Source organism: Mus musculus, chromosome 14, assembly GCF_000001635.26.
Source record: "Mus musculus strain C57BL/6J chromosome 14, GRCm38.p6 C57BL/6J".
Lineage (NCBI taxonomy): Eukaryota > Metazoa > Chordata > Mammalia > Rodentia > Muridae > Mus > Mus musculus.
This window is the reverse complement of record NC_000080.6, coordinates 53361861-53378406: the sequence shown is the minus strand read 5'-3', so window position 1 is coordinate 53378406 and position 16546 is coordinate 53361861. Positions and strand designations below refer to the sequence as shown.

The following is a 16546-nucleotide window of genomic DNA, read 5'->3' as shown; positions in this document are numbered from 1 at the left end:
ATAGAAGGATGGAGCTTGATTTTCATTTCCCTGATGAAAGCCAATGCTGATTGTATTTATATGCTTAGCTATTGGGTGTCGTTTGTGAAGTAGCTAAGCTTTACCATCGTTATTTCTTTTCTTACTGATTTTGTAAAATGTTTGTATTACTCATTTGAATCCTTTTCAGATACACACATCATAGAGACAGGCGCCGTGGCTCTTTGCCAGTGATATTCAGGATGCTGAGGAGAGAGGACCACTTGAGGCAGTTAATAGAGGTCAGACAGGGCAGCATGATAAAACTATCTCTAAAAATAAACTAAAGAACTATGCATTGCAAAACATAGTCTTTCAGTGCGTGAGTGAACTTCTCTCCTTTTATTTGTTTTTACGGTAGCATACAGCTATTACTTAGAGCAGTGTCAAACTGGCAATCCTCTGCCTCAGCCTCACAAATCATTAAAAACTACAGTCAGGTGCCGCTGTGTTCAGCTTGAGGAAACTTTAGTAAGGACAATTGAAAACAAATTTTAATTTCACAGAGTGTTATCTTGAAAGTTTTATTCATTTTCTTTTGAGCTCTTTAAAAATGCTTTTCCTTGTTAACTTCTGTGGCTTCTGAAGAAGTATTAAATATGTTTCTTAGGGAAGAGAATATAAATTTTACATGTGTTAACAAGATTTTGCTATTTGGATGTAGCGAGTCATCTAACTGTGCATTCCCTTCCCTTGTCTGCCTGGGATTCTGCCAAAATCAGAGAGGTGGACATGCAGAACCCTTTAGCTCTACAGTTTCTTTTCGGGGTTTTAGTTTGGGAGGGCTTGCTAAAGTCACATTGAAATCTCAGATCATTACCGATTAGGGACCCAGGGGACATTTTATGTCACTTAGTCGTTATTTTGTTGAACAGAGAGCCAAAGCTCCGTGTGCTCATACTCACAATGCTTACCCTCTGTGGCTGTGTATTGGCTCTCTTCAGCTCCCTGACTAACTTTGGTCTGAGTTCTACTCTTTCAGATATGAGACTTTCTGTACCACGTTTATACCTTTCATTTGCTTGGTGTGCTGTTATTCTTAATACTGTCAGTTTTCGATGTTCTTGTTGAAGAGGCGTTTCCTGGAGACAGTTTGTTAACACTGCTGATTAACCTGTGGCTTTTCTTCAGTGAGTTGAGGCCACTTACTTTTAAAATTATACTGAGAGAACTTGCTGTTTCCCATGGTTTTGTGGGTTACGATTTTGGTTGATTGACCTATTGTTCTTTCCTTCCTTCTCTGTTTACATTGGGGGTTTCGAGGTTTGCTGTTTGCACATGATAGACTCCCGAGTACCCTGCTCCTTCCCTGAGATGTATTCTATCCTGTGCTCTTTTGGATGCCACTGTCTTTCTTCTGTGCACAGTACTCCCTTAAGGATTTCCTGGCTGTGCTGTTATGAATTTACTTAACGTGTTCTTATCTTGAAATGTTCTTATTTCTCTATCATTTTAAAGAAGTAACTTTGCCAACTGTAGCAGTCCTGTGACGACGATGTGTCTCTCTGAACAGGAGATGAAGGCCTGGTGGGCACAGTATTCTTGAGTCTCAGTCAGGGTGTGTGCCAGGTCATATCTCATTGAGGTTTTCAATGCTCTTGAGGTTGGGTCTATATTTCTTTCTTTAGCTTTGGAGAATTCTCTGCTACATTCTAATTCAGTATATTGTTTGTGTTGTCGGACTTTACCTCAGCTCCCTTATCTGTCCCACGGATTCCCAGGTTTTGTGTCTTTAATGTGTTTCAGAGTTCTTGGAAATTTTGGGTATGCTCATTAGTTTTCTTTCTTCCCATGTCTCTGATCCACTCTGTCCAATATTGTCTGTCAGCGATGCTTTCCACTGTGTTTAATTTAATTTCCCAGCATTTATATTTGGTTCATTTTCAGAGTCTCAATTTTCTTGCTGAGTTTTTCTTCATGTCTTTCAACTTCCCCTCCAAGTTACTGTTTCACGCACTTTGTAACTTCCTTGTCTAGGTCCTGAATTGATTTTCTTGCTCTCTTCATCTGCTTATTTGAGTGCTATCTATTATCATTGATCTTTTTTGTTGTTGTTGTTGTTCTTCAAAGCCAGAATCTGATAACATTTTCTGGCATTTTGGCTGTCTCCTTATCTTTGGTATCCACTACAGAGGAGATGTGAGATTGCAGGGGCTGCTTTAGAGTCTCAACTTAAATTATCTAGAAATAGATTTGCCAGCATTCCCTTCCCCATGTGGCTCTGCTTCAGGGTTGGACATGAAATAGAAAAGTGTAGAAGACTTGGAAGACAGGATTGATACTTTTGTATTTTCTATGACTGCATATTTGGGCCCATGCCATTCTCCCAAATTCACCCATACCAGGAATGTGCCAGGTTGGGACCCTCAGGTGCTTTCAGTTCGGTATGTGACATGCTGGCAAATGGCCTGACTTCTTCTGAAGCCCTCAAATAAGAGAGACTGAAGAGGGGAGATTTGTCCTTGATTCCAATTTTCTTATGGTTCTCACTACAGCTTCACGGGTCTCAGTTCACACGGATGCTGCCCTCGTGCAGCTCTCTTTCCCACCTGATGGACTAGCTGGTGATCTTCAGTACCTCAGTGCCCAGTGCCAGGTGTAAAGAAAAAGATTGGTAGGCACTCCCCAGTCACCCCCAGTCATGTGATGGGTGAATTCCTTCTACTGTCTCACTACTTATTCCCTGTTCCCAGACTACTTCACTCCTGATGGTAACTTTCAAAGGGAATGATGTTCTTTGTTATTCCAGACACCCAGTCTGAGGTATGCACTGTTACCACCGTGAAGAGAAAGTAACACTTTAAATTATTATGATGCAAGATTCCCAGCTGTAGAAAATAATGTTTGTTCTCTATGAGCTAATTTTTGCTAAAATATATTCAAGACAATGTATTATATAAAGAAGTTGCTTATAATACCTATTTCCAAATGTTATAGATGGGTGCTTTACTTAGAAACGCATGTGTGATACAGACTGCTGATGAGGCAGCCACCATTCTTCTCTGGGATGTGCAGATGTGCTTCTCAGTTGGGCTCCTGAGTTAGATGATGCTTAAGGAGCGTCCATTTTTGTTAAGCTTGTACTGTCACCTCAAACAGCATATACGGGATCCCAGAAAGCACAAAAATAATTCATTGAATTTTCCAGTCGTGAAGCTAAAATGATTATACCTGTGAACATGTTCTAAGTTCTGCTTTGCCTCATATGAACAGCCCAGGGCAACTTCTTCCCCCTTCTTCCTGCTTGTGCTGGTTGGACCTGAGTTAATTTCTGTCCTTCATAGGGTCCTGTAGATTGATTCTACAGGGTAGAACATTCAGAAAACACAGCTGATTGTGCAATGTGAATAAAATATTGTAGGAATTAAATTAGCTTGAGATTCAAAGACAAACCTAACTAAAGACATATTCTGCTTGCTTTTCTTCAATCCCTGTTCCTCCTCAGGTCTATGTGAGTTGCAATATGCCTGGACAATACTTCCTGCTTAATATCCTTAGCTATATGTGAAACATGCATACCGGAGAAACCCAAGACTGCCAGCGCACAGGGGAGACTATGGGGAAGCATAAGTCTCTCTGTAGGACACGTGTTTCTTACACTGCCTCGAGCAGGAAGTGGGCTTTGTTTAAACATAGACTACAAGTTCCATGTACAGAGAGAAAAAGCATAGCTCACCACAGACTATTATTTGCGTCCTTGTCTTTCTTGTTAGTCAAAAGAGACAGCACTTTAAAGGGTGTTACTCTGTGGGATCATTTGGGGGACCCAAAGTCAAATTCACCACGAGCCATATGAGATCTTTAATGCACTTACAGATCATGGTCATATGTTTATGTCTCTACATCTATTGTCTAATAAAGATTACTTTTTATTTATTTATTTAAAGGAAGGCAAAGCTGATTTTCTTTAAACTATTGACACAGGATACATGGACCAACTCCAAATCAGAGAAGACTGGGGTTTCTAAATGAATAACAGAGGGTTACCAAAAGGTAGATACATTTGAATGGAAAGTCACAGAAGGCATGAATTGTGGCTAAACCATAGTTTTGAGGTTTGTGTTTCTGCAAAGTTTGTAACGACTCCCATGGTGTGGCCCCACTTGAGATATTGCCTAATCTGAGGAAACCATATTGAGTCGTGTAGATTCTCAGTTAAGTCCTTTGCACTATCAGCAAGCACTTCCTGGCATCCACAATAATGTTCAGGTTTGGTTGCAGTATATGGGATGGATCCCTAAAAGTCTTGGAAAGATCAGGAATTCAAGGCCCATACCTAAACACAGTAAAAAGCAATATACAGCAAACCAGTAGCCAACATCAAACTAAATGAAAATAAACTTGAAGCAATCCCACTAAAATAAGGGACTAGATAAAGCTGCCCTCTCTCTCCCTATCTATTCTATACAGTACTTGAAGTTCTAGCTAGAGCAATTAGACAACAAAAGAGGATTAAAGGGATACAAATTGGAAAGGAAGAAGTCAAAATATCACTATATGCAGATGATATGATTGTGTACTTAAGTGACCCCAAAAACTCCACCAGAGAGCTCCTACAGCTGATAAAAATTAATTTTTTTAAAGCCTCACAACCATGAATTTCCCCATGAAACACTGGCGTCTGAAAAAAATCTTCCTCCCTTACTAAGTGCTAGGGTCTATTTAAATTCTGCAATTAATAAAGCTAGTTCTAGATCATGTGGTAAAGGGCAATTCTTCAGAATTCTAGAAGACACCTGTTTGCTTATGCTCTTTGAAATTGTAACAGGAATAACATAATGGCCTGATGTGCATCATGGGGACCTGTGTGTGGGTCCCCAGCAGTCACATCAGAATCCAGATGCTGTGGTGTTCACCTGCAGCTCTCCAGCAGCCATGTCATAGCCCAGATGCTGTGGGATGCAGCTGAGGAACCCCAGCAACCATGCCATAATTCAGATTCTGTGGGGTGCAGCTACAGTCTCAGTTCTGGGGAATGCCCAATCTATTACAATAGGCAAGCTCCAAGTTCAATGAAAGACCCTGCTTTCAAATAGAACAGGTGAAGAGCAATAGAGGAAGATGACCAATGTGGGTCTCTGGCCTCCACATGTGTATACCCACATAATTTATACATATGCTGCAACAACAACAACAACAACAACAGCAACAACTACTACAGCAACTTTGTCCTCAAGTATTCAGTTTGACTTACTAAGTTCTCTATATTTTACTTGCAAAACAATCTCAGATTTAGCTTGCCAAGTATCCTCATGATACAAGGCTATTATTTACCCTCACAACACATGAAACACATAACATGGATATACTTAGGGGCATGTTAATACCAGCTAAATGGGTGGTTGAATTTTTGTATACATCTGTATAGTCATTTAGAATGTAGCTCTTAATTTTTCAATTCTTCTCATTATTTTAATGCATTAGTTGAATAAATTTACTGATTAAAATAAATCAAGAGGCAATCAGAAAAGAAAGTATTAACAAAGTCTTTGAAAAATTCCAGTTCTTTGTTATAAGTTTAAATAACAAATTAATGAGGGCCTCTGGGAGCAGTTTCTGGTATCTGAGGTCTGCTCTGTTGACAATTTGACAACTGAGGGCATGTCCCATCATTCCATCTCTGTAGCTAAGCAGGAGACTACAGGAGCTCTCAACAGCCTGGACTGCTCTCACTGGTTGTATTCCTATTCTTTGCTCTTGATAGAGCAGATGCAAGCTCTGTTATGGGCTCTAAAATCTGTTTTAGGGGTATACTAAGTTTGAATGTATTATGCTGGGAGAATTGTCTCATTAGGAAAATTCTTCTAACTTTCTGTGTAATTTAATTGGCAAACCATACTGTCTGGTAAAGAATGAAGCTTAAAATGTCTGAGAAATGGATCAATGGTAAACAGTACTTGGTGCTCAGTCATGAGAGTGGGAGTTGAGATTCCAGTTTGCTGGCTGTCCAGCAAGTGCGTTTATTACTGAGATGACCAAGAACACCCTGTTCTCACTTCAGTTTGTGCTTGCTTAGACAGCTCTCAGACCTTCACTTCCCTTCTCACAATGGCCGTGCCTGCCTTGGCAACACATTGGAGACTTCTATGGTCTTGTCTATTGTGCAGATATGTTAACCAAAATTATTAAAGTAAATCAAAATAACTAGAAAAGATATATGTAAAAAGTAATTGGTATGTTCTGTCTAAATTGCTATACTCTGCTAGGAATGAATGTTTCAAGGTTACTTTGATATTACTTTCATCTAACTTTGATATAAATTATGGTCTTTGTGTTTTTTTGTCTTTAAAATATCTGTACCTCTGAACTCTTGTACTATGAGACATTCAGAGGCATTAGCTGGTGTAGGGGGAGTGCTGATGCTGAGGTCCTGTTCCTTATTGGTTCTTGATGTGTCAGTATAGAAGCCATGGGCTAATTGTTAGGTAGAAGGAATAGGCTGGACTTCCAGGTTCCTGGAGGCAAGCAGAGAGACAGAAGGAGAAGAGAGACAGAATTAACCATGCTTCTGATGAAGAAAAGTCAACCAGCAATGTGAGATCTCAAAACAGAGGGGCCACACAGGCTACTCCTACAGGCGGGATGTTTAGCAGGGACTGGATGTAACTGAGCAACTAAAGTTTAGGGCAGGTGGGAAGTGTGGAGATAAGAATATTAATAAAGGCATGGTTTTCCATTATTCTGGAGATAATGGCACCCAGCAACTGTGTCAAAAGGCAAGTTGAAAATGAACAACTGTGTGCCTGTGTCTTTTATTCATGAATTCAAGGGAAGCTAGGTGGGGGCTGGTAGCCCAGCCTGTTCCCGGAGCTTAGGTAGGGTAGCTGCTTTACATTCTTGAATTTCTTGAAAGTAGATGAGAATATGAAAGACAAAACAAGAGGAAGTAGAGGAGGTCGGTGGTCATGTGAATCAATGCTTTCCTGGTCATCAGAGGAAATAAAAGTAAAAGAAAATTCTATGTGATTTCTATTCCAGAAGCCAAAGTCAAGGTCTCCTAATGCTGGGCTGTAAAGACCACACATTCATAATGCTGTTGACAAGAGTGCAGGGAGACAGGGCCTCTAATGTACAGTTGCCACAAACCAATGACACAGAGAACTATTTTTACAACCGCTCTGGAAAGCAATTCATCTAAACTAGTTAAGGAAATAGATGTAAAACTCCAGCTGCAAAGGGAGACTGGGGAAAGCAAGCTGTGACTCCAGCTTGGTCTGTCTCTGGCTCAATGGTCTAATCCTTACACTCATCTTGCACATGCCCAACTTGACCAACAAGAACGATGCTGCAACAGGATCCTTCTGCACACGTTTATTGGGAGAGCTTGATTGCAGAGGCAAAGAGACCCCGAGCCCAGAACTGGTGCTGCTTATATAGGCCTAGGAGAGGTGTGTCTCATACCCGGATTGGTTATGCACTAAGCCTCATTTGCATGTTCCTCATCTGATTGGCTACTCTCTCTCTGTACCTCACAGAGCCTCATTATCATACCTCATTGCATATCTCACATCTGATTGGTTATACTCTCAAAGCCTCATTATCATGCCCGGGCCAGGCAGTGTCTTTGCAAAAAACTTTACTGCATATGTACACATTGGTTGTTTGTCCAAACTTATGCGTGGTGGCCAGCAGTAGTCAGCGCCACTCTGCAACGGCACATGTGGCTTCCCACACACTCACTGAATGACCCTTCACCTGCTGCTGCAAATGAAAACTCCCCTGCATCTCTGCCAGGCTCAGCCCACAGCAGGGCTTTGCTGGAGCCTCAGCTGCAGGTTTGGGTATGGGCTGCAGGTGCCTAGAGAGCACTGTGCACTTGCTGCACAGAAGTAGGTGGCTGAGTCTCCAGGCTGAGAGTCTTTGATGTGCAAGGAGAGATTTTTCTCCCTTTTATTGAAGAAGATTGTGAATCGTCCATCTTCCTTTTTATCGGACACTGAACGTATGGCTATCAGGAGAGCAGGGCCTTCCCCAGGGAACTGCTGGTACCATGGGAAGTAGTCAAAAGCACTGTTCTCATAACTGCAGTTCAGAATTGCGGTCTCTCCTTCCCAGACTGTCAGAGATTGGGAACTTTGTCTCACCTGCTGCTGGTCATGTTTCTCCTGCTGGCCACTCACCCCTGTGTAGAGAAATAGCAACTGTTGTTAGGTTCCCAGGAATGTACTTCCTGCTTAGATATCATGACTTGCCTGGTGCCCCAATTCTCTTGTGCCTCCACATTAATCCCATATCCTCAGGTTTTTCCTCCATGACTCACCAGCTAGGTGAAGACCTAGAAGTAAAAACAATGCTGTCAGGATCTTGTCCATTCCTCCTAGACTGAAGCTTGGGGGAAACTCTGTGGTCTTTTGTCACCCACAGAACACTGACTCCAACTTCACAGGCACCTCAGCTCTCTGAGCAGGCTCCACCCTTCACAGACGCTTTGTCTGAAGCTCTTTCTGACATAGGAAGCATTTCCTGATCTTCTCAAATTTAGTATCTATGAAAATCGAGTCATGAGGATTACAAATCCCTTCCTTATAAGGACATTACACATTGGTGGTAACAATGTATGTTGTTATGGCTACCAACTAAAGCTGTATAGACATTGATATACCCATAAATCAGAGTTTGGCTCAAAAGTCATCAAAGAAGTTTCTTACAATAGATGGGAATATGAATTAACACAGAGCCCCACTGGACAATGTACATAGAGTGAGGGATGATGGAACACTCAGCCCTAAATGGGGTGTTCTCATCAATGTACCCCCTCAAAGTTTGGATCCATTTAGAAGAAGAGGTGGAAAGATTGTAAGAGCCAGAGGTTGTGAACAACCCCAAGGAACAGCATTTTCCAGACACAGCAGGACTGATGCACATATGATTTCACAGAGACTGTGACAGGCAGTATGCATGAAACCTGCAAATGTTCAAAATAGAAAAATCCAAGTACTGGGAAGGGGAAGTGAATTGGGGATGTCACTCTTAACCAAGGCAGTCTTTGTAATTAATAATTGTGAGTCTAGGCAAGACAACGAAGGAAAGGGTGTGAACACTGCTCCCCATCCAGTCAGAGAAGAGCCTGACTGAGGAGATGTTTTAACTGGCTGCAAACTATGAGTAGGTTTCCCAGTGGAGAGGATATATAACAGTTCTAGGCTCAGGTCATATCGGTGTGGCAGATGAACAGACAAGATATGGGTGACTGCACTGCAAATGTATATTAGAGAAATTGATGTGTCCCTGGACTTGAATCTAGTAGTAGTCACTCCTACTAATAGTATATTAACCCCATGAGCCTGGGATGGACAGATACAATAGTTTCAATTAATATTAGTTTTCCCAGTGGAGCATTATCAGGCATATCAACCATATTCCATAGTAGGTGCCATGCTTTGGATTCCACACAAAATGGGATCTCTGGGGTTTTTTTGTTTGTTTGTTTGTTTGTTTGTTTTGTTTTGCTGGGGTTTTTTTGTGGGACTTTTGACATATTTTGTTTTGTTTTTTATGTTTTTCTGTTATTAGTTTTTATTTGTTTATTTTGATTTTTTTTATTGGAGCGAGGTTAGATGAAAGATCATGAATTAAGGTGGGTAGGGATGTGAGGAGAAGCAGGAGCTGAAATATTTTCAAATATATTTTATTAAAAGTTTAATAAAAATTTAAAACATTAATAAAGATTTAAAAAGAAAGAAAAGATTACCAATGATCCAGATACTCTACTTGTAGGTATTTCTCCGTGCTAGAAAGATACTATATATGCATTTTACAACAGCAAGGCCAGATAGCCAAGATGGAGAATCAGCCTGGTACCATCTGTCACAAGACAAATTAAGAAGATATTGGACATAAAATAAGGGAGTGTGTTCAGCCATATTAAAGAACTAAATCATGTCATTTGTAGTAAAATAGAGTTGGAGGATATGATACTAAGCAAAATTGACATATAAAGAAATATATTATAATTCGTTTTTATGTGTGAAAACTAGAAAAGAATAAGCTAAGGTGATCTGAGGATAGAAATAAATTAGATTGAGGATGAGGAAGATGTGCTATGTATTTGCTGAGTGCCTAGCTGCCTACTGTATGGGCAGTGCTTGGGTGTCTTTTATGACACACACAATTCCAATCTTCAACAGAGAACAGAAAACTGAGGGTTACCAAAGACACCTGTGTGTCTAGACAAGACCATGAAGTAAAGGTGTGGACACTGTTTCCTGAGCCAGTCAGGAAAGATTCTGATTGAAGAATAGTTTAAAATGGCTTCGAACCATGAGGAAAGGATATATAACATAATTCTAGGTATGGGTCATATCAGTGTGGCAGCAGAATGGGCAAGGTACGGGTGTCAGCATTATAAATGTACACAAGAGAAGTTAATGTGGCCCTGGCCTTGAAGGATAGCATGAATCTAATAGTGTTCTTCTAAAGTCACGTTTCAAGGCTATGAGCTTGGGATAAACAAATATAATATAGTTAGATGGTTAGGTAGATATGTATATTTGTTTTTCTTTAAATATACTTAAGCAAGTTAGGAGATAATTTATTTGTATGCAATTTTTTAAAATTAAATTGTATTTACATAACTTACCTCTTTCTTCTCCTTTTCCCAATCTCTACCATATCTTTCACATATTCATGGACTCTTTAAAATTAGGCATATGTGCAAATACATATGCAAATGCAACCTGATGAGTACATAAACTCATTGGTTCACTGATAGGTACTTAGAAGAAACACACTTCATCTCCTCTGATACAGCACTGCCCCTCTGTGGCCAAATATGGAGCTCTTCACACAACAGTTTCCTGAGCTAAGTTTCTGTGAAGAAATCCTTATATCAATGACTTTTCCTTTGGTGCCAATATTCCTTCCCACGGAAAGAGACTTTGTCCTGTTGAGGGCAGCTATGACACACTTTCTCTCCTATACTTGAGGTGTGACTTAGAGGGATCTGGAGTATTTGCTTAAGATTCCTGGACATTCCTGGGAAGAACAATGCTTTTGTAATGTGATGTATGTACCACACATGATTCTAGTGAGGTCTTTTCAGAGCACACAGTGAGCCCTCGGGCACTGCATTTCTGATTAGACTCCCCTTCTGAATCCAGAACCTGGTGAGAAAGCAGCAGAAAGAAAAAAGTCAGCAAAACTGAACTAGAATAGAGCAAGGAAATTAAGATCTGTAACAAACCAAAGAAGAATTGGTGGAAATAAAAATACATAATGAGAGCACAGGGCCCCCAATGGAGGAGCTAGAGAAAGTATCCAAGGAGCTAAAGAGATCTGCAACCCTGTAGGTGCAACAACATTATGAACTAACCAGTACCCCGGAGCTCTTGACTCTAGCTGCATATGTATCAAAAGATGGCCTAGTCGGCCATCACTGGAAAGAGAGGCCCATTGTACATGCAAACTTTATATGCCCCAGTACAGGGGAATGCTAGGGCCAAAAAAATGGGAATGGGTGGGTAGGGAAGTGGGGGGGCAGGGTATGGGGGACATTGGGGATAGCATTCTAAATGTAATTGAGGAAAATACGTAATAATAAAAAATATTAAAAAAATACATAATGAATCAAAACACACAGTGAAAAAAGCATTATTAAAATACTCAACCAAGCAGAACGAATTCATGAATGAATGAATGGGCTATTACTGAATGGTTATTGCTGAGAATTAATACTAGGCCCCAAACCTTTGAATATTAGGTGGGGGGCAGGTGATGAGTACTGCATTCAAACATTACTTAGGAAAAAAAAAAGAATGACTTCAATGATCAAGACTTCTGGAAAATTATCTACAGACCAAACCCTCAAACTCACAGGGAAATGAAGGACCTGAGAAAAACACTAATAGCATAGATTAACTATTAAAATATTTTAACATAAATATTCCCAAATGTAGAGAAATAAGCAAATATGTGAACACCAAAGGTCCTTAGAACCTTAAGTATACATGACCAGAGAAGAAGCAATTTATTCTATATGTTAGTCAAGATGTCAAAAATACAAAGCAAAAAGAAAATGTGAAAAGACATAAGGGGGGACCCACTATATACAAAGACAGAAATTCCAGAGAAATATCAAAGTCTCTCTCAAAGCAGACATGATATAATTTAAGCACTGAAGGTAGATAAATGCCAAACAATATTTTTATACTCTGAAAATTAACTTTTAAACCTGGTGGAGAAATAAAGACATTTCAAGATAAGTATGAACTGTGTGTGGGAGATCATACTCACCAAGTTACAACTGCAATGGATATTAAAGGAATAATAAATACAGAGGGAGACTAAAGTCTCAACCAATGACAGAAAGAACAAACCATCTGTGCTAAGTCTTTTTCAGGTCAAGTTCCCAATAAACTATGATGTCAAACTAGGCCCCCAACCTTTGAATCTTAGTATTTACAACATGGGGTATAAGCTTTAACCTTGAGCATTTCAGGGACATTCCAAATCCTCTCTGCACAAGCTCAAATGAGTTAAAAGAATTAGAAAGTTTACATGGTGTATGATAACTGTAAAGGAACTGCAGTCATTACACTTCTGTTAGAGCAAATATACTGTGGCCCTAAAGCTACTGGAGATAAGGAATCGCTTCTATTATTTTAGTTACTTGAAAATTTCATAGAATGTGTTTTGGTTGTGTTCACCCCACCTTGTCAACTCTTCAAAGACCCCTTGCCCTGTACAGACTGCTTTGTGTCTTAAAAAGACACTTTAAGAAATGTTTTTGACCAAGAATTTTCCTGACTAAAAGAAATACAAGGACAAAAATGGAGCAGAGATGGAAGAAAAGGCCATTGAGTGACTGGACCAACTTGGGATCTACCTATGGGGTTTGGACACCAACCCTGACACTATTACTGATGCCATGTTGTGTTTGCAGACAGGAGCCTAGCATGGCTGTCCTCTGAGGAACTCTACCAGCAGCTGACTGAGACAGATGCAGACACTTTCAACCAAAAAACTGAAACTGAGGTTGGGAACCTTTCCTCATAGAAGAGTTAGGGGAAGGATTGAAGGTGCTAAAGGATACGGCAATCCCATAGGAAGACCAACAATATCAACTAGCATGGACCTCCAGGAGCTGCCACCAACCAAAGAGCATATATGGGCTGGTCCATGGACGTAGGGCACATATGTAGCAGAGGAATCCTTGTCTGGCCTCAGTGGGGAAGGGTGCACCTAATCCTATAGAGACTTGATGCCCCAGGAAAGGAGGGGGGAGGTAAAGGGGGGGGATGGATGAGTGGAGTCACTCCCTACCAATTTCTGTACCTGCTCTGGATCATGTAACCATGACACCCCACTGAGAGGACCATGGACAGTCAGTCATATACTGCAATACCTGGAATCCTTTCACTGAGGATTCTCTGAGAGTGGCTGCCTGTACTGACCGGTAACACTTGGGGAAGAGTTCTCTCTCCTGAAGCATTCATCGCTAGGCCTTGAACCTGCCTTGCTGTTGGCCAGGCTCAAAAATCCTATAGGATCTTAACTCCATGTCATGGTTCAATACTCTAATCAGGACTGTGGCCTGGTCTATCAGTCCTTAGGCATATGCTTACAGAACCATCTCTATCTGTGTGCGATCGGTGTTCTTGAGGTTTGTGAAGCAATTCCCGGACCCCAACAGTCACAAATATCCATCCAGCCAAGAACATATTCTTAAACATTCAGGGGCCATTCTTCAGAATAGGGCAGAGTCCTTGTTCAGAGAAACTGCAAGGATATGCATGTGACTTAGGTGAGGGGAAAATATACCTCGAGTCTTGCTCACATCTGTTTAACAGCAAAGAAACGTTTGGGGATGTTTTCCTACTGCATCAATAGGCCAAACACATGTGTCCACCTTTATCTTGGCCCACTCTGCTCAGGACTGAATGTTCTTGAGACACATCTAAGTTGTGTATCACCGTCCATAGCAGTTTTACATGGATGACAGACAGCCTTTGCCTCTCTCTCCTTTTGCTCCTTACCCTTTACAAGTTCAGCACACGGTGGCTAAGATGGTTATGTAGATTCAGTCATCCCATCAGCTTCTGTCAGCTCTGAGTTGAACACTGCTAATTCAGGAGGGAGTATGTATTGGGAAATGAAGATAAAGGCAAACGTGAACCTACAAGGTCCAAAGCTTACCCAAGGGTGAAACTCTACCCATACAAGAAAGAGGCAGTAAGCTTCACAGATGTTTTGTGGTGGCTTCCTGATGTCTTGTGACTGCAAAGGGCCACGCCCACCCAGCTGAAGGTTTGTGTGCGGGCTGCAGGTGTGTGGGGAGCACTGTGGTTCCATAGCACAGAGATAAGTGCCTGAGTCTGTGATCTGGGAGGAGGAAATGTGCAAAGAGCTGCGACGTTCTTTAATGACTGTTGTGGATGTCAGTCTCCCACTCTGCTTTGTCCCAGAAGGATTGTACAACAGGCTGACGAGTCTTCCCCCAGGACGTTGGTAAAACCACTGCACCTGGTTTGTAAAGATGGAAAAGCTACACTGGAGCTCTGCGTTCTCCGCCTCCTGCAGAACCAAGGATGCGGGACTCTGCTGCACTTGCTGTTCTTTCAGCCCTAATTGAGAAGCACCTGAAAAAATGTTCAACATCCTTAATCATCCGGGAAATGCAAATCAAAACAACACTGAGATTCCACCTCACACCAATCAGAATGTCTAAGATCAAAAATTCAGGTGACAGCAGATGCTGGCGAGGATGTGGAGAAAGAGGAACACTTCTCCATTGTTGGTGGGATTGCAAGCTTGTACAACCACTCTGGAAATCAGTCTGGCGGTTCCTCAGAAAATTGGACATAATACTACCGGAGGATCCAGCAATACCTCTCCTGGGCATATATCCAGAAGATGTCCCAACCGTAAGAAGGACACATGCTCCACTATGTTCATAGCAGCCTTATTTATAATAGCCAGAAGCTGGAAAGAACCAAGATGCCCCTCAACAGAGGAATGGATACAGAAAATGTGGTACATCTACACAATGGAGTACTACTCAGCTATTAAAAAGAATGAATTTATGAAATTCCTAGGCAAATGGTTGGACCTGGAGGGCATCATCCTGAGTGAGGTAACACAATCACAAAAGAACTCGCACAATATGTACTCACTGATAAGTGGATATTAGCCCAGAAACTTAGAATACCCAAGATATAAGATACAATTTGCTAAACACATGAAACTCAAGAAGAACAAAGACCAAAGTGTGGACACTTTGCTCCTTCTTAGAGTTAGGAACAAAACACCCATGGAAGGAGTTATAGAGACAAAGTCTGGAGCTGGGACGAAAGGATGGACCATCTAGAGACTGCCATATCCAGGGATCCATCCCATAATCAGCCTCTAAACACTGACACCATTGCATACACAAGCAAGATTTTGCTGAAAGGACCCAGATATACCTGTCTCTTGTGAGACTATGCAAACACATAAATGGATGCTCACAGTCAGCTATTGGATGGATCAGAGGTCCCCCAATGGAAGAGCTAGAGAAAGTACCCAAGGAGCTAAAGGGATCTGCAACCATATAGGTGGAACAACAATATGAACTAACCAGTACCCCCCTGGAGCTCGTGTCTCTAGCTGCATATGTATCAGAAGATGGCCTAGTCAGCCATCAGTGGAAAGAGAGGCCCATTGGTCGGGCAAACTTTATATGCCCCAGTACAGAGGAATGCCAGGGCCAAGAAGTGGGAGTGGGTGGGTGGGGGAGTAGGTGGGGGAGCATGTGGGGGACTTTTGGGATAGCACTGGAAATGTAAATGAAATAAATACCCAATAAAAAAGGAAAAAAAAGAAACAGAGAAAGAGACACAGATAGCTGTCACTGCAGTGTCCATAGAGCCCTGAGCACACCCATGGCCTCTGAGAAGGTGGGAGCTCTGCAGGACCCCTGAGCTGCTCTCCCCACCCCTCCATGTGCTGAGCCAGATCCTCTCAGGTGCCCTGAATGCGGACACCCAGACTCACAGCAAACCTGGGTGCACAGGAGCCCCAGCAGAGAGCACAGCAGCCTCTTCATGGTGCTTGTGTAGCTGCTGGAGACAGAAGCAAGTAACCAGCTCCTGGGCTGTGGTGTCAGGGTGGCTGTTGAAGTGTCCCCTCCTTCTTCTGCAACCAGTCAGCTCCACCCAGGAACCCTGTCTGGCCACACCCTGCTGAGTTCCCTCCCAGCCTTCAGAGCCTGAAGCTCCTCTCATGCTGAGAGTCTGGTTGGAGACAGTAAAGGAAGAAGGTTCTTCTTTGATGACATTGGGATCTTAGGACAAGTGAGGAAACTTTGAGGAGAAGAGGACCGACCAGTTCCTCCTAAGAATAAAATGTCTCAACTGTCTCAACAAGAGCCTGAAGAATAGTATAAAAAAGAGCTAAATATTATATCCAGAATATAGGTGCATGCTTTGACTAAAATATTTTCATTGACTTTGTATTAATTTAATGAAGATACTCCAGTCATATAGAGTTACATGATATTAATTATTATGTAGTATAGATTTAATGGTCTCCTTTTCTTAGAATAGATAGGATG

The 16546-nt window shown here is 41.5% G+C and overlaps 1 pseudogene, 2 gene segments (V, D, J or C) and 1 further gene; all 4 read right to left on the bottom strand.

The window, feature by feature from the left end:
* Positions 1–16546, bottom strand: part of Tcra (T cell receptor alpha chain) — a 1796232-nt gene that overhangs the window by 845792 nt on the left and 933894 nt on the right.
* Trav15n-3 (T cell receptor alpha variable 15N-3) lies at positions 3129–3586 on the bottom strand (annotated as a pseudogene). The gene is given in 2 exon segments: positions 3129–3306; positions 3538–3586. Coding segments are annotated over 2 exon segments (227 nt in total).
* Trav14n-3 (T cell receptor alpha variable 14N-3) lies at positions 7832–8330 on the bottom strand. The segment is given in 2 exon segments: positions 7832–8140; positions 8279–8330. Coding segments are annotated over 2 exon segments (361 nt in total).
* Trav13n-4 (T cell receptor alpha variable 13N-4) lies at positions 14301–16039 on the bottom strand. The segment is given in 2 exon segments: positions 14301–14579; positions 15988–16039. Coding segments are annotated over 2 exon segments (331 nt in total).